This window comes from Scyliorhinus canicula, chromosome 20 (genome assembly GCF_902713615.1).
Source record: "Scyliorhinus canicula chromosome 20, sScyCan1.1, whole genome shotgun sequence".
Classification (NCBI taxonomy): Eukaryota; Metazoa; Chordata; class Chondrichthyes; order Carcharhiniformes; family Scyliorhinidae; genus Scyliorhinus; species Scyliorhinus canicula.
Window position 1 is genome coordinate 8,041,103 of NC_052165.1, and position 21,056 is coordinate 8,062,158.

Genomic DNA, 21,056 nt, shown 5'->3' on the forward strand with positions numbered 1-21,056 from the left:
ATATCATAACTAATTTTGAAAACGTACTTGCAAAAGCATTCAAGCCCAAAACGCAGTTAACAACCATAACAATGCAGCTGATGAAGCACACAGACACTGGGATCAAAAAGGTGCTGCAATCCCTGCAGAGACCGCGACGTTTAAAGAGAACTCCCTCCAATTTACGCCCATGAAGCCATAAGATTCCATGATTTAAACAAATTATTTCACTGCATATATGCCAAACAAAGCCAACACTGGTTATCGTACTTTATAATCAAAAGAAAAACATACAAAAACTCTACACACTAAAGGAAACTTCCCTACAATAGATCTCCATGGACATATGACATCCTTGGGATGCTCCACCAGAAATGTGATCTAATTACCTTTGACCTGCAAAACAACTCCTTTGATTTTGTGAACCACATAACTCATTTCTATCTCCAGTGAAGATAACAGTCAGCTTCTCCAGGCTCTCTCTTTCCACCAAGAAATCCCCTTGTTTGCCAAGGGACTTCAAGATTCAAAACCAACCAATGTCCGGTTTTGAAGTTTGCACAGCCACGTCTCAGCATCAAAGTCAGTCGTAATAATGTCCAACCCTTACCTAGGTGGTTAATCGATCTCAGCCAGAGATTTAAAAAAATTTGTTGAGGGGATGTGCGCGTTGCTGACGAGGCCAGCATTTGTTCTCCATCCCTAATTATGCTCAAGAAGGTGACGCTGAGCTGCCTTCTTGAACCAGTGCAGTTCATGTGGTCTAACAAGGTGCTGTTAGGGAGATAGCTCCAGGATGTTCAGCTATCAGCAGTAAGGGAACTGTGATACCATAGAACCCCTAGAGTGTAGGAGGCCGTTCGGCCCATCAAGCCTGCACCAGCCCTCTGAAAAAGAGGCCCATTCCCCCACCCTAAACCCATAACTCCACCTAGCCTGCATATTTTTGGACTGTGGGAGGAAACCATAGCACCCAGTGGAAACCCACGCAAACACGGGATTAAAGTGCAAACTCCACACACGCAGTGACCCGAGTCCGGAATTGAACCCAGGTCCCTGGCGCTGTGAGGCAGCAGTGCTAACCACCCTGCTGCCCCAAGTCATGATGCAGAGTGGTTTGGAGGTGGAGGTTTCAAGTGGCGGCGCTCCCATGTATCCGCTTGCCCTTGCTTTTCAGATGGTAGAGGTTGTGGATTTGGAAGGCAGATGCTGTTGAAGGAGCTTTGGTGAGGTCCTGCAGTGCATCTTGTAGATAGTACACACCTCTGCCACTGTGTGTTTGTGGTGGAGGGACTGAATGTTTAAGGGTGGATGCTGAATCAACTGGAATTTTCAAGACCGAGATTGATAGAATTTTGAGAGGCGAGACTGTCGAGATGTATGGACCAACGCCGACAAAATAGAGATACAGATCTGCTACAATCTATTAGAATGGCTAAAGGGATTCAAGAGGCAGAAATAGCTTATTCATCTTCCTATTTAGCTTTGATAGCTAGATAGTTTTGAAAATGTTTGAATTTTTAGGTCCAGCATTTTCTAGAAACTTAGTAACAATATAAAAACTTCCACTTCACTGAGGAAAACACACAAGTTTTTAAAATTGCTCATTTGAAAGCTGACAGTGCTTGCAAAAGCCATGACCACTTACATTACAAAACCTTTCCCAGAGAGACATGCAGAACATATAAAATTATGGCAGTTCAGACTTTCCATCCAATTTTGTTCCTTTAAATAATGTTATTTTGCCAGTTGTATTGCATTAAACCAACAATCAAGTGTACATTGAATTACCCATTATTCATACAACTGCCGTTCTGTTTTCCTTTAGTGCTTTCAGCACAACATTGATGTTAGCATCTTAATTTTCTCCGTGATTACATTTTGTTTATTTTTAACTACTGCGGGAGAGCAAATGAAGTAAAACATTGAAGTAACATAATTAGAAGGGAATACTTACTCATTGCCCCAATCTAGGCGAGCGGTAATGTGCCGTTTTACATCTTTCATCCGGTCATGTGTTAGATGCCCCACGAGTACTTGCCTTCGGAGATCAAGCAGCTCATTCATCACGTGCCACAGTCGATGGAACAGATCCCCTTCATTCTTCTGTAAAAGGTAGAGAGAAATAAGATACAAGACTTTGCAGGTTACAGAAAAATAAAATTCCCTTTGGAGAAATTGGCAAACACAAACCACAAGGAATTTGATATACGCTGACATTGTCAACTAATTAGTGGCAAACCCAACGACAGCGGATGCAATTTTACACCTACCAGAGATGAAGAAGGGAACTTGTGTGTAGCTGCAGAGGTTGTGGGAAGGGTTTGTGTCAATATTTTGTCTCTGTTTACAAAGGAAATGAATGACGCAGATAAACTAGTCCAGGAGGAACACAGATATTGGATGGGATAAGAATAAAGAGAGAGGAAGTACTCAAAGGATTGGAATCCTTGAAAGCTGATAAGTCGCCAGGGCCAGATGGATTGTTTCCGAGGCTACTGAAGGAGGTCAGGGAGGAGATAGCAGATGCTTGGAGGATGATTTTTCAATCTTCATTAGATACAGGGGAGGTACCGGCAGACTGGAGAAATGCAAACGTGGTCCCATTGTTTAAAAAGGGATCGTACGTCAATAGTGAGCAAACTACTAGAATCCTGAGAGATAGGATAACTGTCACATAGAAAGGCATGGACTAGTCAAAGATAGTCAGCATGGATTTGTTAAAGAAAGGTCTTGCCTCACAAATTTGATTGAATTCTTTGAGGAAGGGACAAGAAGGGTTGATGAAGATCGTGAAGTGGATGTTGTGCACGTGGATTTTGGCAAGGCATTTGACAAGGTCCCACATGGCAGACCGGTAAAGAAAGTGAAAGTTTCAAGTGGTGTTCCACAGGGCTCGGTGTTGGGACCCTTACTGTTTGTGTTATATATTAACGATTTGGACGTAAACATGGGGAGCACAATTGGGAAATCTGCCAACAACACAAAGATTGGCTGAGTGGTGGACAGCGTAGAGGATAACTACAATCTCCAGAATGATATAGATGGATTGATGGAATGGGCGACAGTGGCAGATGGAATTTAACGCCGAGAAGTGTGAGGTCATTCATTTAGGGAGATCAAATAGTTATAGAGAGTACACACTAAATGGAAATATGCTAAGAGGGGTACCTGAAGTGAGAGATCTTGGCGTACAGGTACACAGGTCCCTAAAGACAGCAGTTCAAGTAGACAAGGTTGTAAAGAAAGCATATGGAATGTTCTCCTTCGTTGGCAAAGAATAGAATATAAAAGAAAGGACGCAATGTTTGAATTGTAGTGTGTGCAGTTCTAGTCACCACATTTCAAGACGGATGTAATTGCTCTGGTGTGCAGAGGAGGTTTACAAGAATGTTGCCAGGGTTAGAAAAGTGTAGCTACGAGGAGAGATTGGATAGGTTGGGGTTATTTTCTTTGGAACAAAGAAGGCTGAGGGGTGACTTAATTGAGGTGTTCAAAATTATGAGGGGAAGATAGAGTGGACAGGATAGAATTGTTTCCCTTGGTGGAGAATTCTAGAACCAGGGGATATAGATTCAAGATAAAAGGCAGAAAGTCTAAAGGGGACATGAGGCGGTAGTGGGTGTCTGGAATTCACTGCCCGAGTCGGCGGTGGAGGCAGATACCCTAAACTCTTTTAAACAGTACCTGGGCCTGCTCCTTAAATGTTCTAAGCTACAGGGCTATGGACCGGGTGCAGGAAGGTGGGATTAGATAGGGCACCTCGGGATGGCACGGACAAGATGGGCTGAATGTACTCCTTCTGTGCTGCAACTTCTCTATGATTCTATGACATCACGGCTCATATCAAAAACATCCTCCCAAAAATGCAATGCTAACGGAGGCAATAATAAGATTTAAAAATAATTTCAATTAACAGAAAAATATACAAAGTTTATAGCCTGGAAAGGCTGCCCACCATACAAGGTGGGCAGGCATTTAGGCTCAGTCAGAAGATTGCTAAGCGCACCGAAAGATCGTCAGCAACCTCCAGTTTCCCTACACGATAAGGTTCATATTGATCGCCTGGGGATGGGCACCCAGCGACAGGCCATGGTGTCAGCACTCCAAGGTGTCAGCACTCCAAGTAGGCCCCAGTTGCCGTCCCCGCCTGGTTATGTTTACAGTCAAAGGGATTCACACTTCCTGGGATTTTCCCCACCCCCAACAGTGGTGGCCTGGCTGCATTTTTTTGTTAAAGTTTTAAAAGTGGCTGGGAGATCACCGTCCCGCGCCCTCCCAGTTAGCTACTTTGTACTACTGCCGTGTGCTTCTCTGAAGTTGGAAGGCCTCCGATTGGCCATCCAGCTTTGAAAGTTCGCCCGTTATCTTTAATTGAACAGGAAGCATGTCTCCATGCCAATTAAGGCCTCAGTCATGTGGAAATTACAACTTTATTCAGTTTCCCACTGGAAGGAGAATTTCTGACCCAAAAATGAACTCCTGGCTCCTGTTTTCGGTGTCGGTAGCTAAAATTCAGCCCATTGATGCTTCATCAGAATTAAAATTTACAAGTAATCTCACTTGTTGGCTTTCCGAGGACAGGTAGAAATTAAGAGTGAATAACTTTACTACATGTCACGGTAAGAGTTAATGGATTAAGTGCTCAGCAAAGTTTTGAATGTCTGGGAAATAACGTGGGGATTAGGTAAAAATTCTCTCAATTAGGCAATGAATAGACATTATAATGCAGAAAAAAACCAATTTATTTACTATCTTCCACATCCTCAGGATGCCCAAAGCATTTCACAAGTAATTAATTAATTTGTTGAAATATTGCTGCCTGTGATACCGAATGTAGAAGCTGATCTGTCAGAACACAGCTCGAAAGTAGATGTGCACTTCAGATCTGGACTTGTCATTTCTATTTTAAGTCATTCACACATTGGTCTGCGTCCTGGGATTATGTTTAAAACTTTCAATAATTCTTTATCCAGAATATATGGATTCCTTTTTGACCGTCCCAACTCATTCTGAGCCCTCCCACTCAAATTTTGCTATTGGTGTAGTGGCTTTCTCTTTCAATTTTCCGTCACCAACACCACTCCTTACCAGACACAATGGAAGACTGTTTTCAAATGATAACAAACATGGTGCATGGCTGAAGATCTTACTGGAAAGCAGAAGGTGTAGCCTGCAGGTGCAGGGTTCTCCTGTCGCAGGATTGTGCGAGCTGTTACATTACAGAGATGTAATATATATATTACTCATTTGTCTTGCCGAGTTGTATTTAACTTGATGATAAACAGTTGAAGTCTTCCAGTTGATGACAAATTATTTGATTAACAAAATATATACTTGAGTTCTTTTACTTTAATACTTTGACTAGTAATAGAATTAACTAAAATTAGATTAAATTAACCATTAATATAATACTGGAGGAGGTGCTGACAACAGGGGGACTGGAGAAGAGGGTAGTATCGGCGGTTTATGGGGCTATTTTGGAGGAGGAGGCGGAGCCACTAGAAGGGATCAAGGCAAAGTGGGAGGAATAGTTGGGAGAGGGTATGGAGGAGGGGTTCTGGTGTGAGGTGCTCCGGAGGGTGAACGCCTCCACTTCGTGTGCGAGGTTGGGGCTGATACAGCTGAAGGTGGTGTATAGAGCACACCTTACAAGGGCGAGGATGAGCTGGCTCTTTGAGGGGGTAGAAGATGGGTGTGAACGTTGCAGGAGATGCCCCACAAACCATGTCCATGTGTTTTGGTTCTGTCCAAAGCTGGAGGATTACTGGAAGGAGGTGTTTAGGGTAATAGCTAAAGTGGTGCACATGAAACTGGACCCGGGCCCCCGGGAGGCCATATTCGGGGTGTCGGACCAGCCGGGGTTGGAAATGGAAATGGGCGTGGAGGCAGATGTTGTAGCCTTTGTCTCGTTGATCGTCCGAAGGCAGATCCTGCTAGGGTGAAGATCAACCTCTCCACCCTGTGCCCTGGCATGGCGGGGGGACCTGCTGCAATTCTTAGCACTTGAAAAGGTCAAATTTGAACTGAGGGGAAGGATGGAGGGGTTCTGCAATCCATGGACGTTATTCATTATGCACTTTCGAGAACTGGATCACATCAAGCATTAGGGGGGATGGGGGGGGGGGGAGAGACTGGCTGTGTTAATGGTGACTATGGGTGGTTCCTGATTCCTTTTTGTCATTTGTTTATGTTAACATGCGGGCCAATGTTTGGTGTTTGATGGGATCATTGTTATTGATATGGGGCTTGACATTACATTTGTTACTGATTATTGTTTATTGTTGGGTGTAAATTTGGGAGAAAATGTGAAAAAGGAGGAGAATAGAAAAATATTTTTAAAAATATATATAATACACTAGACTCTGAGCTGGTCACGTCTATCCTCTAGCTGCAGTACACACTAATACTAAGAAAGAGCGGGAAACTATATAGTTCCTGTTAGTGTTGCAATCTAGTGATCACCCGACTGTACATTAAATAAACATGTATTGACATATACAGAGATCATGACACAAGCTACTGCAGTGTATTCATCTAATTTTATTTGATAATGATCAAGGCCACTGGAAGTTCATGATATGTTTCTGACATGCAGTCTGAAAATATGATGCCATGCTACAAATAAAAAGCGTCGTGCTCGGACTCTGGAGCCAACCCGTATCATTGCCCCTGGTTCCTATCTGCCGCGGCACCAGGTTGCACAGTGGGTGGGAATTTCTGATCTTGCCAACCTCCTACCCATAATGTGCAGCACAGTTCAGTGTCCCAGTACAGCAGCAGCCCGAGAAGAGAGTTGGGGAAGAGTGACAAGGGGCAACCAGGGGAAGCCGGCTTAATTGTGATCTGGGGTGGGGGGTGCAGGAGGAAGAAGAATGCTACCATCTATTGGAGAACGGAAGAGCAGAGTGTTACAATCAACTGGAGAAGGGAAGGAGAGAATAATTAATAATTAGGCTAACAACTGACTGCATATCCACAATGGCCCATAAATGAAAGATATTTTATTTACGCTGCACACATTTGGCTGTTACGAGAACGAGAAAATGAGTGGCAGCTTTGGATCAGCTTCCTTTAATGAAAACGACGTCAATCCCTTTTGATCAACTGAAATATTCACTAACTGAGCCTGTGGCAGATGGTAGCTGAACATTTCTCCAGAGTCCTCCTGACCTGAAATGCCACGTTTCCATGGGGATGTGGGACCTGGATTTAAATAAGGATTTTTCTGAGCAGGTGGATGTGGTTTCAGAAGATTTTATGTGTTTTTTTTTTAATTCAAGCAGAGAGCTGAGGAATACATTTTTATTACTGAACGAGCTCCTCCAGTCTTTTAATACAGCAGCCAGACTCTCAGGAAATCCCGATTCACAGCAGCTGTGTAAATAATGGGCCTGAATCAACTCAACTATCGGTAATCTGCATCTGGATTTTTGTTTTTTGGTTCACCGTTGGTTCATCTAAGTTGGAAATGATCTCCTTAGCAAACACAGACCGAAACAGGGTACAATTTCTTTTTCAGGTGTATCGCCGCTTCACACTGGCCTGCTTCTATGCACTTTTTCAGTTTACTAACAAACTAACCGGTGCATATAAAACCCCTTCATAACTGGGCATGGCAACAGCTGTCTTCTGCATCTTTGAGAGGGCGACGACAAGCAAAACAATGATCAGCACAGGATGTGATGGCACTGGAACTATTATCTTTGCTCAGCTTCCCATCCATTTTATTTTAAGCACAATTACCCCTCCCATCTTGAACTCTCAGTCTCCACTCTCCCATAACTGCACAGCATCTCCTGACCCAAGGTCGATGCCCTGGAATGTTTTCGAAATGATCCTCTTCCCACCAAATGGCAGCACAAAAGGAAACAACAAGAATAAAAATGGAATCCTTGCTCTGCCTATCTGGGTCTAATGAGAAAGAATATGGAAGTAACGGTTCACTTCGGCTACTGAACTATAGAACATACAGTGCAGAAGGAGGCCATTCGGCCCATCAAGTCTGCACTGACCCACTTAAGTCCTCACTGCCACCCTTTCCCCAATAACCCCTCCTAACCTTTTTTGGACACTAAGGGCAATTTTAGCATGTCCAATCCACCTAACCTGCATGTCTTTGGAGGAAACCGGAGCACCCGGAGGAAACCCACGCAGACACGGGGAGAAGGTGCAGGCTCCGCGCAGACAGTGACCCAAGTCGGGAATCTAACCTGGGACCCTGGAGCTGTGAAGTAACTGTGCTAACCACTGTGCTACTGTACTACCCATGTCTGAAATAATTCAGACGGGAAAAGCTCCGCGCAAAATTCCTTCAGAAGGATTTCCGTACTTCGGAATATATTTTTGATTAAATAGCCTTCGCCAAGGTTCAACTTATCCAAATTAAAACTAAACCAAAACAGACAGTTAAATATTACGAGTCTCAGAAATATGTCTGTCAGAAAAATTGAAAGTTAAAATGGATATTTGCAATTGGGGGCATTTGTACTGCCAACCTACTAACTCACTGGCAGTTGAAGAAAAGATTTCATATTAAAATCACACCATTGCCACTTCAGCTAGCCTGGCTGTTCAAACTGTGCGCAAGTGTCAAAAATGTCCACATGAGAGAGAAATAAGAAATGTGCAATGATTCATTAGGCCCAATCTATTTTTAAATGCGAACAAGGCTTCTGGATGCACTGCTCACCCAACCGTATTATTTGTGTGTGAAAATAATGACAGAATTGCGGTAAATTCCTATGGTCCCAGAAGTCACAGCTTTGAACGGAGCATCTGCAATTATCACCAGACGTGACACTATCCTACTCTTCTGGTGTCAAGAAGTCAAAAGAAAATTGACAGAATTGGAGGAGTGTATCTAACCCACGCAAGTATATTTGACAATAGACTGAGATTTGTAGAAGCAAGAAAACTATTACCACATAAAGCTGTTTCCACATAATCCCCCATTCTCGTAACGTTCCTGTCATCTCTGTAATGACAGTGTCTTCTGTTGGAATGATTGTTTCAAATTGCCTGTGGTTATAAGAAAAATCACATCATCCTTGAGCTGATTATCATACATTTGCAATGCGTCATGAAACTGCCAGGCGAATTTATGCATTTTGATCCTTTAAAATTAGAGGATAATTTAAACTTTTATATTGTTAACTTCAGTGATGAAAAATTTCTCCAGTGAAAACAATTCCACTCAGAATGTGGAAACAGCAAGTCTTATGAGCAACTTCTGAGCATTCCTGCATATAACTACCCATGTTTAACAAATTGTTCAACGGTATGATCAACAAAAGATGTACACAGTATTTACCTCAAATTGTTCGAAACACAATTCCACCAATGGAAAAGTCCCTACACCAGCTACCCATTCAGGAATATACAGTATAAATAGATGGCATTTAATTCCTTCATTTTATTCTTTGCTTATGAGGAGTCTGGGCAAATTTGCTTAATATCTTATGACATATTTGAATTGTTCAATTTATTGGCGGGGAGCCACGACAAATCCTGGTCATCAATATCAGAGAAGGGGGTGGGAGTGGCTGGGGAGGGGACTTTGAAGCTAATATTTCCTTGTTGCCAACCTGGTAAAACATGAGAAGCCATATGCCAAACGAAAGGTATACCGATTTGTCAATTGGTAGATGTGGGGCACAACTGTGTGTCTGGGTGCGAGACATGATCGAGAGTCTCAATTTTATTTATTCAGTTTTTCAAATTCCTCTTCCAAAAGGGTTAGATGGGATTCGGGGACATTAGAATGCAGAGGAAATGTTTCTGCATTGGGAAGCATGCCCATCCCACTCCCAGAGAAGCCAGTCATCAACCCATTTTACAACTTCAAAAATCCGGCAGATGACGGAGGTGCACTGCTAATGATCCAGGCACCCATTGGGAGTTAAACAAGATTTGCAGGATTCTTGGAGTGCAGAAGGTGGTCATTCGGCCTATTGGACCTGCACTGACCCTCCGAAAGAGCACGCTACCTAGGCTCAATCCCCTGCCCTATCCCCACAACCCTACCTCTTCAGCACATCTCTGGGCACCAACGGGCAATTTAGCATGGCCAATCCACCTAACCTGCACATCTTTGGACACTAAGCATCAATTTAGCATGGCCAATCCACCGCACCTGCACATTTTTGGACTGTGGGAGGAAACCGGAGCACCCGGAAGAAACCCACGCAGAAGGTGCAAACTCTGCACAGTAACCCAAGGCCCCGTGACCTCAACCTCATACTTTGCCAGTGTCAGAAATGGCGGTCATGGGGGCTTGTGCAACCCAGCATTAATATCAAGATGCTGAGCCTTGAATTGTCAATCCACCTAAAATTAACTAACTTTAGAAATAAGAAGAATAACTCCAATGGAAAGGAACAAGATTCTTAAACGTAATTAAAGGTACCTACGCTAGACTACTATACACATTCAAATTTCATCCTGGAAGAAACATTAGATCCAATTGCAATCTTTCTGGTCACCAAAAGTAATAAGAGGTTAAAGGATTCAGGTCAATGTTCTTTCTTTATTTACACTTGGGTTTCAACTAAATACAATCCAGGAACAAATCAGGGATCACATAGCCAGTAAGCCATTTAATTTGTGCTTTAACAAGTCACCATGTCACAAATAGCCAAAAGAAAAGTGTCAACAGAAGCCGTCAGAAAAGGTTTGGACTGGATGTTCAAAGAGTATTTCTTTCAATCTACAAACAGATTGTAAAATAATGTAATTGTTAGCCTCACTCGCTCGACATGTACTCAAATGTATAAAAGGAAAACGACAATAGTTATTTTTGCTCATTATAGTCTTCTGTAAATCCTTTGTGTGTAAATCATGCACAAGAATATATTTTCAGGGCTCAATACCAATTAATCTCAATGTTATTCATGAAAGCCTCCAGTAGGCAGCTTATTTGATCACCACTGGAGAACAATTATAGACTATGAAGGACATTTTGATCTGCCATGTCCAAGAATTATTTCTTTCTGCGTGGATCTGGGTGCTGCGATATGGTAATTACTCTAGTCATTCAGTCTAGCAACTGCGTAAATCATAATATTTCATTAACATTCCTAACCTCACATGGAAAACAGTCTTCTCTATCACAGTTCAGTCACTATACTTACCCTTTGTTTTTGACATTTGCATTTTTCAAGTGAATATAGGTAGCTGGAAAAATTCCCTACAAGAATAAAAATAGTTATTTTTTTTAAAAACTAGTTTTGTTACATCTAAACCACATAATTCATTCTTGAGAAACACGTTACAAAAATAGACTTGTGACAATTTGTTCTCTTTGGATGGACCATTGGTAATACAAGATGCATGGTTGTTTAAATACACTTTCTGCTCAACATTAAAACCTGTTGTGGATTTGACTCAGAAACATAGAAAATAAAAGCTGGAGGAGCCCATTTTGCCCCTCAAGACCTACTGGATAGGTGCATGGATTATGGTAGAATGATGGGGTGTAGATCAATTTGTTCTTAATCTAGGACAAAAGTTCGGCCCTGTTCTGTGCTGTATTTTCTATGAGACAGCTCCGCCATTCATTATGATCCTCCATCTCTGATCCTCTTTCAACGCCCTGTTGACCCTGCAAAATCCTCCTGACGAACATCCAGGGACTTGTGCCAAAATTGGGAGAGCTCTCTCGTTGGCTAGTCAAGGAACAGCCTGGCATAATCATACTCTCAGAATCGTACCTTACAGCCAATGTCTCAGACACCACCATCACCATTTATAGAACAGTACAGCACAGAACAGGCCCTTCGGCCCTCGATGTTGTGCCGAGCAATGATCACCCTACTCAAACCCACGTATCCACCCTATACCCGTAACCCAACAACCCCCCCCCCCCCCCCTAACCTTACTTTTTTTTTTTTTTAGGACACTATGGGCAATTTATCATGGCCAATCCACCTAACCTGCACATCTTTGGACTGTGGGAGGAAACCGGAGCACCCGGAGGAAACCCACGCACATACGGGGAGAACGTGCAGACTCCGCACAGACAGTGACCCAGCCAGGAACCGAACCTGAGACCCTGGAGCTGTGAAGCATTTATGCTAACCACCATGCTACCGTGCTGCTACCGTGGGTATGTCCTGTCTCACCGGCAAGACAGGCCCAGCAGAGGTGGCAGCACAGTGGGAGGGAGTTGGCCTGGGAGTCAAATCCAGCCCCCATAAAGTCTCATAGCTTCAGGTCAAACATAGATATAGGACAGATGTCAGAGGCAGTTTATTTACTCAGAGAGTAGTAGGGGTGTGGAACGCCCTGCCTGCAACAGTTGTAGACTCGCCAAATTTAAGGTCATTTAAGTGGTCACTGATAGACATATGGATAAAAATGGAATAGTGTAGGTCAGATAGGCTTCAGATGGTTTCAGGGGTCGGCGCAACATCGAGGGCCGAAGGGCCAGTACTGCGCTGTAATGTTCTATGGGCAAGGAAACCTCCTGCTGATTAACCAATACTCCTCAATGTTGAACACCACTTGAAGGAAGCACCGAGAGTGACAAGGGTACAGAATGTACTCTGTATGGGGGACTTCAATGCCCATCAAGAGTAGCACGACAACTGATGAAGCTGGCCATCTCCCACCTAACCTGCACATCGCTGCTCACAAAGGGACGGTTTAGCACAGCTCAACCTCATCCTCTTCAACCTGCCATTTGTCCATGACAGTATCGGTGGGAGTGACTACAGCACAGACCGGTCTTCACACTGAGGATACCCTCCAAGGTATTGTGTGGCACTACCATCATGCTAAATGGGACAGATTCTGACCGGATCTGGAAACTGAAAACTAGGCAACCATGGGATGCTGTGGGCCACCAAAATCAGAAGAATTGCACTCAGCCACAATCTGCAATCTCATGGACAGGATATCCCTCACTCTACAATCACCACCAAGCCAGGGGATGAACCCAGATTCAATGGAGAGTGCAGGAGGGCATGCCAGGAGCAGTAACGATCATACTGAAAAACGAGTGTCAACCTGGTGAAGCTATAACACAGGACTAACTTGCATGTCAAACAACATAAGCAGCAAGTGATAGGCAAAGCTAAGGGATCTCACAACCAACGGATCAGATCATTAAACTCTGTAGTCCTGCTACATCCAGTCATGGACAATCAAAGAGGAAGAGGAGGCTCCACTGGTGGCATGGTAGCAGAGTGGTTAGCACTGCTTTCTCACAGCTCCAGGAACCTGGGTTCAATTCTGGCTTTGGGTCACTGTCTGTGTAGACTTTGCATATTCTCCCAGTGTCTGCCTGGGTTTCCTCCGGGTGCTTTGGTTTCATCCCACAGTCGAAACATGTGCAGGTTAGGTGGATTGGCTGTGCTAAATTGTCCCTTTGTGAGCAGTAACGCGCAAGTTAGGTGTTACGGGGAAAGGGGGGAATGGGCATGGGTAGCGTGCTCAGTCAAAGGGTCAGTATGGGCCATATGACCTCCTTCTGCACCATAGGGATTCTATGAAATATCCCCATCCTCAACGATTAGAGACCCCAGCACAAGGCAGTCACAATAATCTTCAGCCAGGAATGTCGAGATGATGTTGCATCTCAGTCTCCTCTGAACATCCCCAGCATCACAGATGTCAGTCTTCAGTCAATTCGACTCATCCCACACAATATCAAGAAACGACAGAAGGCACTGGATGCTGCAAAGACAATGGCAATATTCCGGCAATAGGACTGAAAACTTGCTGCACCCCTAGCCAAGCTGTTCCAGTACAGCTACAACACTGACATCTACCTAGCAATATGGAAAATTGCCCAATAATGTCCTGTACACAAAAAGCAGGACAAATCGAGCGCAGCCAATTACTGCCCTATCAGTCTACTCTCAGTCATCAGTAAAGTGATGAAAGGGGGTCAACAGAGCAATCAAGTGGTACTTACTTCACAATAACTTGCTCACGGACACTCGGTTTAGGCTCTGCAAGAGTCGCTCAGCTCCTGACCTCATTAGAACCTTGATTCAAATATGGACAAACGAGCTGAACCACAGAGACAAGGTGAGACGAACTGCACCTGGTAGCAAGGCAGAATTTGATCGAGTATGGCATCAAGGAGCCCTCGCAAAATTGGCATCAAAGGAAATCAAGGAGAAAGCTCATCACTGGTTGGAGTCATACCTAGGACAAAGGAAGGTGGCTGTAGTTGTTGGAGGTCAGTTATCTCTGACCTGGGACACCACTGCAGGAGTTCCTCAGGGTAATGTCCTAAGCCCAACCAACTTCATCTGCTTCCTTCCAACATGGGGATGTTCGCTGATGATTGCACAATGTTCAGCATCATTCATGACTCCCCAGACACTGAACCAGTCCATGTGCAAATGCAGCAAGGCCAGTACAATATCCAGGCTTGGGTTGAAAAGTGGCAAGTAACATTCACGCCACACAAGTGCCAGGCAATGCCTATCTTCAGTAAGAGAGAATCAAACTATCGCCCTTTGATATTCACTGTCATCCTGGAGAGGTTTCCGTTGGCCAGAAACTGAAATGGAGTAGCCACATAAAAATTGTGGCTACAAGAGCAGGTTAGTGGTTAGGAACCCTGCAGTGAGTAACTCAGCTCCTAACTCCCCAAAGCCTACCCACCAGCTGCAAGGCACAAGTCAGTAGTATGATGGAATACTCTCCACTTGCCTGGGTGAGTGCAGCTCCAACAACACTCAAGAAGCTCAACACCATCCAGGACAAAGAAGCTTGACTGGCGCTCCTTCCACAAACATTCACTCTCTCCACCATTGCACTGCAGGAACTTATCAAAGTTTCTTAGACAGCCCCTTCAAAACCCATGGACCCTGCCACCGAGAAGAACAAGGGCAGCAGATTCATGGGAACACCACCACCTGGAAGTTCCCCTCCAACTCGCACACCATTCTGACTTGGAAATATATCGCTGTTCCTCCACTGTCGCTGGGTCAAAGGCCTGGAATTCCCTCCCTAATAGTATGGTGGATCTACCTACACAACATGGACTGCAGAAGTTCAAGAAGGCAGCTCACCACCTCTATCTTTTAAAAAAAATAAATTTAAGAGTACCCAATTATTTTTTTCCCCTCAATTATGGGGCAATTTAGCACATCAAATCCATCTGGCCTGCACATCTTTGGATTGTGAGGGCGACACCCATGCATTCACACGGAGAATGTGCAAACTCCACACGGACAGTGATCCGGAGCCAAGATTGAACCCGATTCCTCAGCAACATGAGGCAGCAATGCTAACCACTGCGCTACCGTGCAGCCCCACCACCTCCGCCTCTTTTTTTAAAAATGTAGAGTACCCGATTCATTTTTTTTTTCCAGTGAAAGGGCAATTCAGCATGGCCAATTCACCGAGCCTTTATGGGTTTGTGAGGGTGTGAGACCCACACAGACACGGGGAGAATGTGCAAACCCCACACAGACAGTGACCCGGGCTCGGGATCAAATGCGTGTCCTCAGCGCTGTGAGGCAGCAGTACTAACCACTGCACCGCCATGCTGCCAGCGAAGTCCAAATCCCATGTAACTATTTTTTTTAAATTCCATTCTCTCCCCATACTCTTCGAATCTCTAGTGTCCAGAAATCCATTTCCTTCTTAAATATTTTCAGACTTGGCTTCCACAGCCTTCCATGGTACAGAACTCCACAAGGGCATCACCCTCTTGAGTGAATAAACGTCTCCACATCTCAGCCTACCCCATATCCTGAGACTGTGCTGCCTTGTTCTAGACTCCCTCAGCCAGGAGGAACATCACCCCCTACATCCAGCCCTGTCAAAATATTATACGTGCCAATGAGATCCCCTCTCCTGGGCAGCACAGTGGGTTAGCCCTGCTGCCTCACGGCTCCAAGGTCCCAGGTTCAATCCCGGCTCTGGGTCACTGTCCGTGTGGAGTTTGCACATTCTCCCCGTGTTTGCATGGGTTTCGCCCCCACAACCCAAAGATGTGCAGGGTAGGTGGACTGGCCGCGCTAAATTGCCCCTTAATTGAAAAAAATAAATTGGGTACTCTAAATGTATAAATAAATAAATAAATGAGACCCCCCTCTTGTAATGTAAAACCCGCTGACTAAACAAGTTTTTTTTTTAAATAATTGAGATGGCATACTAACTTTGAAGAAATATCATGGAACAGATTCACTGTACAATGCAATGGAGAAAGCAGACTGGCATAATAATAATAGAAAATACAAAACTTTCATTTCTAATCATAATTTTTAAAAACTTCTTTAGAAATGCAGGCATTATAGCTATCAAAATATTTGCCAACTGACACAAAATACCAGTGTAAATTTTTATTGGATACACATTCGGAATTTAGAGATTAAGAAGCATTGATTTCAGAAATAAATCATTGGCCGCCATTCAGGTACAATAACATGAAAGGGGTCCAAACATACGTACCTTAAAGCTTGGATTTTTAAAAACAAATCCTCTGTACCAGCCTAAAGAAGAAAACAAAAAAAGAGAAGTCAAACTGCATTAACAACAGTGCTGGAATGTACTTCAAAACAGGAGTTAACAGAAGTCTACAGGAAACGAGCATCACAATGCTCCCAGGGGCAGCACAGTAGTTAGCACTGCTGCCTCACAGCACTAGGGACCCGGCTTCAACTCAGGTGACTGCATCGAGTTAGCACTGCTTCCCAGTGTCTGCATGGATTTCCTCCAGTTTCCTCACACAGTCCAAAGATATGCAGGTTAGGTGGATTGGCCATGCTAAATTGCCCCTTACTGTCCAAAAGGTTAGGAGGGGTTCGGAGGGATTAGGGCGGGGGCCTAGATAGGGTGCGCGTTCCGAGGGTTGGTGCAGACTTGATGAGCCGAATGGCCTCCTTCTGCACTGTTGGGATTCTATGATCAAGGAACCCATTAAAGTCATAACAGTCGCAGATTCCAAAGATCTTCTTGGCAAATTAATGGCTCAATTTTGTCAAAGTTTGTGCACAAATGCTATAACAGGGGCAGGCAGATATGCGATGAAACAGGGAACTGAAAAGTTGCCTTCCAAGTTGGCCTGTTCCATAGCCAGAATCTTGAAAATGGCATCTTGCTGTCTGCCTCACCATAAAATAGCCTTGAGTAGCATCAAAGTGCTGTATTTGCACTATAAAACTCAACTAAATGCACCCCAGAAAATTAGAGCTAGTCCGAAATGAGAGGGGGTCAAAAGTGAGGCAAGGAGCCTGAGGCCAGTTGAACGTCACATATATTCAATTCATTCTGGATTAACTGTCAGATATGTTTTTAATAGTATGGTATGCATTAACTATTGACAAACTTCTTAACTTCTCAGACATTAATAATTAACTGAGTGTGGAGTGTCATTCCTTCGTGATGAAATCATTGGGTACTTTAAAAGGTAATATTCTTCTAAAATTATCTTTCATGTCTCTTCCTTTTCACTTACTTCAATCTTTCAGTCTCCCTTGTTTATTATTCTGTATTTGATTTGACATTGAATTCACCCAAATTCACAATTCCTTCTCATTTACAACGTTAATATCTCAATCTTTTAATCTGATCATTCAGCAGATACAGAATTGCTTTCCCTACCTACGCAGGTACTGGGTACCTGTCGTCTCTCACTGCAAGGTTTACCAGCATCTTGTCACACAAAAGATTGTTGAGGTTAGAAGGGCAAGGACAAGTCTAGTTAATGGCAGAAACAATTTGTTGCACTCACACGAAAAAGTATACCCTTGTGTTTCAACTAACACTCCAGGTCTAGATGTCAACATAAGACAGTCTGACTTGAGTTTTCACTTGGTGTACTCTTTAATCAGCATAATTCATCCAAATTGCCCAAACCAGTGCAAAAGGTTGAGACATTTCAAATGCACATTAAGTCTAGCACAAGGGAGTTTCTGCAATCTTTTGTACAAGGTGAAAATATATCATACTATAAGCAATCTATGCCCACACTTGCACATTTAATTATCCACCATTGTGAGTTTCCATTAATTTTGTCTATTTGCAGGCTAAAGAGAAAACTCGTAACACAAATATTTTTTGGGACATTGCATTAGTTGGCTCCACATAAATTTTAATTCTGTCCAATAAAACTAGTAAATGGTTCTGCCTAGTTTTCTAAAAACAATTAAAATCAGCTTGCCCATACAAGGTGGATGAGACACTTTGAAAATGTTACATTTTTCTGATAAATCTATTTTTAATTGTTGGAATGAAAATTCAGCAAGTTACCATTTTTAATTGCTCCTTGAATGGGGAAGCTGTTCCAAGTGCAGTGAAAAATTGAAGTATATTTATAGCACACTTTTAACATACGAACCTTCCCAAAATGCTTTATGGAATGAAACAATAATTCACACCAACCAAGCCAGATGAAGAGATTGTGGGACAAAATGACCTAAACCTTAAACTTTACAGGGAATTTTAAAAAGAGAAAAGATTGGTAAGGAAGCACGATGAAGGGAATTTTAGAATTTGGTGCCTTGGCAGTTTAAGGCATGGCCATAAATGGCAGAATGATTAATACTGGGGATGCTCAAGGGGCCAGCGTCACAGGAGTACAGGCGTGTCAAAGGATTGAGGGGCTTGAGGAGATTAAAGAATCCTCAAAACGCTGGCCCCTCCTACTCAGCCCCACCACTCCATATCTCTCTCCCCCCCCCCCCCCCCCCCCCCCGTTACAACAGTACAAATCTGACCCAATTTCCAGTTCCCTCCAGCTCTGACAAGCCTCGAAACACTGACTCCCTTCTATCTCCACAAACGCTGTCAGACCTGCTGAGAACATCCAGTATTTTGTGTTTTTGAAACTAATAAATTGTTTGCAGTGTTTTAAAAAAGTAAACAGTGATTTTCAGTTAAAATTAGGCTACTCCTTGCCGGTAAACTCCGCGTGAAAATGGTCAGTTCTTCTGACAAATCCACTTCAGATGCATTATTAGAAGTGCACCGGGGGGGCAGCACAGCGGCGCAGTTGTTAGCACTGTTGCCTCACGGCACCGAGGTCCCAGGTTCGATCCCTGCTCTGGGTCACTGTCCGTGTGGAGTTTGCACATTCTCCCTGTGTTTGCGTGGGTTTCACCTCCACAACCCAAAGATTTGTGGGTTAGGTGGATTGGCCACGCTAAATTGCCCCTTAATTGGAAAAAATTAATTGGGTACTCTAAATTTTTTTTTTTTTTTTTTTAAGTGCGCCAGCTTACCAATAGGTTAAACCTTGTTAAAATTTTAAAATTATGTCTTTGCTTCATGTTCTAAAATGCAGCCAGACTGTGCTGATTCATTCAAGATTTTACTTTCCATGATATACAAATGAGTTTGAGCAGAAGCTCAAGCAAAATAAAGATTCCTTTGGAAAACTAATGCACAATTTGCATCAGATTGCTGACTGGAACGAAAGTGAAAATTCTTGGCCAACACCTTTGTATGACTTTTTTCATTAGTCATACTATCAAACACGTGTGTGCATGTTCACACATTGGAGAAGGTAAGTTTCAATTTGTGTAATAACGTTTTCTAGTGAAGGATGTTTCACTTCCTCCGTTATTTGGCTGTACTCACCATCACATTTTTCCAGTATTTGAACTGTGTCTCCCACTTCTAATGGCAAACCATGAGAAACTGTTCCCCGAAAACCAGATATCACTGAAAGAGGAGGAAATAAGAATGCTTAGCAGGAGCAATGGTTTTCCATAAACCCAAAGCACGTACACACCATATACAACATGAATCAACAGGATACATTTAGAACAAGGATGACCAACTCTCGGGGAATAAATTAAGGGGGACTTCGGCATCTGAGCGGGTTGAAGGTTCTGACGGACCTATAAGAGCGAGGAGGGGTGGATACTGCCAAGTCTGTTAGGACATGGGAGGAGAGCAGATTGTGCATGTGAGAACTACACATGCACGGAATTTGATGATTGAGATCACAGGGCAAACAACATTTCCAATGCGGACACCTAGCGTAATGCAGGATGAGTGCCTCAAAAGGTGGGATGGTCCCAGTAAATCCAGAACAGTCGGTCGCCCTGATTTAGAAATACGCACACTGATCAACATTATGCATGACAAACATTTTTCACATTTGCCGCTTCTTAAATCAATACAGCTGAATTGTACAACCAATGGGGATTAAAATGGAAAAGGTCATAAATATGGAATAGAAACAGAAAATGCTGGTCAGGCAACATCTGTGGAGAGTGAAACACTTCAGGCAGACCACCTTTCATCATATCTTCTGAAACAGTCATTCTTTCTGTCCCCACAGACGCTTGCTTATCTGTTAAGCATTTGCGGCATTTTCTGTTTTTAGTTTGGATTTCCAGCATCCGCTGTAATCTACTTTTCATAAATGTGCATTTCGGCAAGCATGACTCGAACATGAAATTCATCTAATCATTAAAAGCAAGAACTGTAAAGGGCATCTGCACTTTGCAGATTTATATCAGAGAAAGGAAACTTCGGTACAGAATAAAGCTTGTGTACTATCTCGTTCATTTAGAAAATTAAGAGCAAACGAGTGCCCAAGTGTTTGAAATCTAAACTAGGTGAATAAATTCCAATGTTCTGAACATGTAAAGATGATTACTATGGTGTGGAATATTTGACCTTCATAATCAAAAGAGATTTTCGAGTGTCCAGTTTTGGATTCAACACCACATTTTATTTGATTTTTCATCTAATTCCTAAAATATAAACAACATAATTTTCCCTCCTTTCCTTCTGTGTTTTTTGATAATAATAATAATCGCTTATTGTCACAAGTAGGCTTCAAGGAAGTTACTGTGAAAAGCCCCTGGTCCCCACATTCCAGCGCCTGTTCGGGGAGGCCGATACGGGAATTGAACCCGCGCTGCTGACCTTGTTCTGCATTACAAGCCAGCTGTTTAGCCCAGTGTGCTAAACCAGCCCCTTAATGTAGCAACCATTCGAGGTTATTCAGAGTCTCATGATTTTTCACCGCTGCTCATACTTGGAGTTTGGACTTGATAATGTTGCCAACTTAGATCAGGAAAAAACATGAAGTATTACACCTTTAAAGTGATACCTGATCTCTCCCGGTTGACAGATTACTCGGTTACTATCACATA

General features: G+C 43.2%; 1 protein-coding gene across 5 annotated transcripts in view; it reads right to left on the reverse strand.

Moving 5' to 3' along the window:
• Nucleotides 1-21,056, reverse strand: part of dock4 (dedicator of cytokinesis 4) — a 440,672-nt gene that overhangs the window by 297,430 nt on the left and 122,186 nt on the right. For all 5 annotated transcript variants that reach the window (XM_038780165.1, XM_038780167.1, XM_038780164.1 and 2 more), the window contains exons 2-6: nt 19,525-19,608; nt 16,396-16,436; nt 11,112-11,167; nt 8,904-9,000; nt 1,937-2,085 (exon numbers count right to left, since the gene is read on the reverse strand). In XM_038780165.1, the coding sequence (XP_038636093.1) occupies nt 1,937-2,085; nt 8,904-9,000; nt 11,112-11,167; nt 16,396-16,436; nt 19,525-19,608 (427 nt within the window). The remainder of the gene's footprint in view (nt 1-1,936; nt 2,086-8,903; nt 9,001-11,111; nt 11,168-16,395; nt 16,437-19,524; nt 19,609-21,056) is intronic.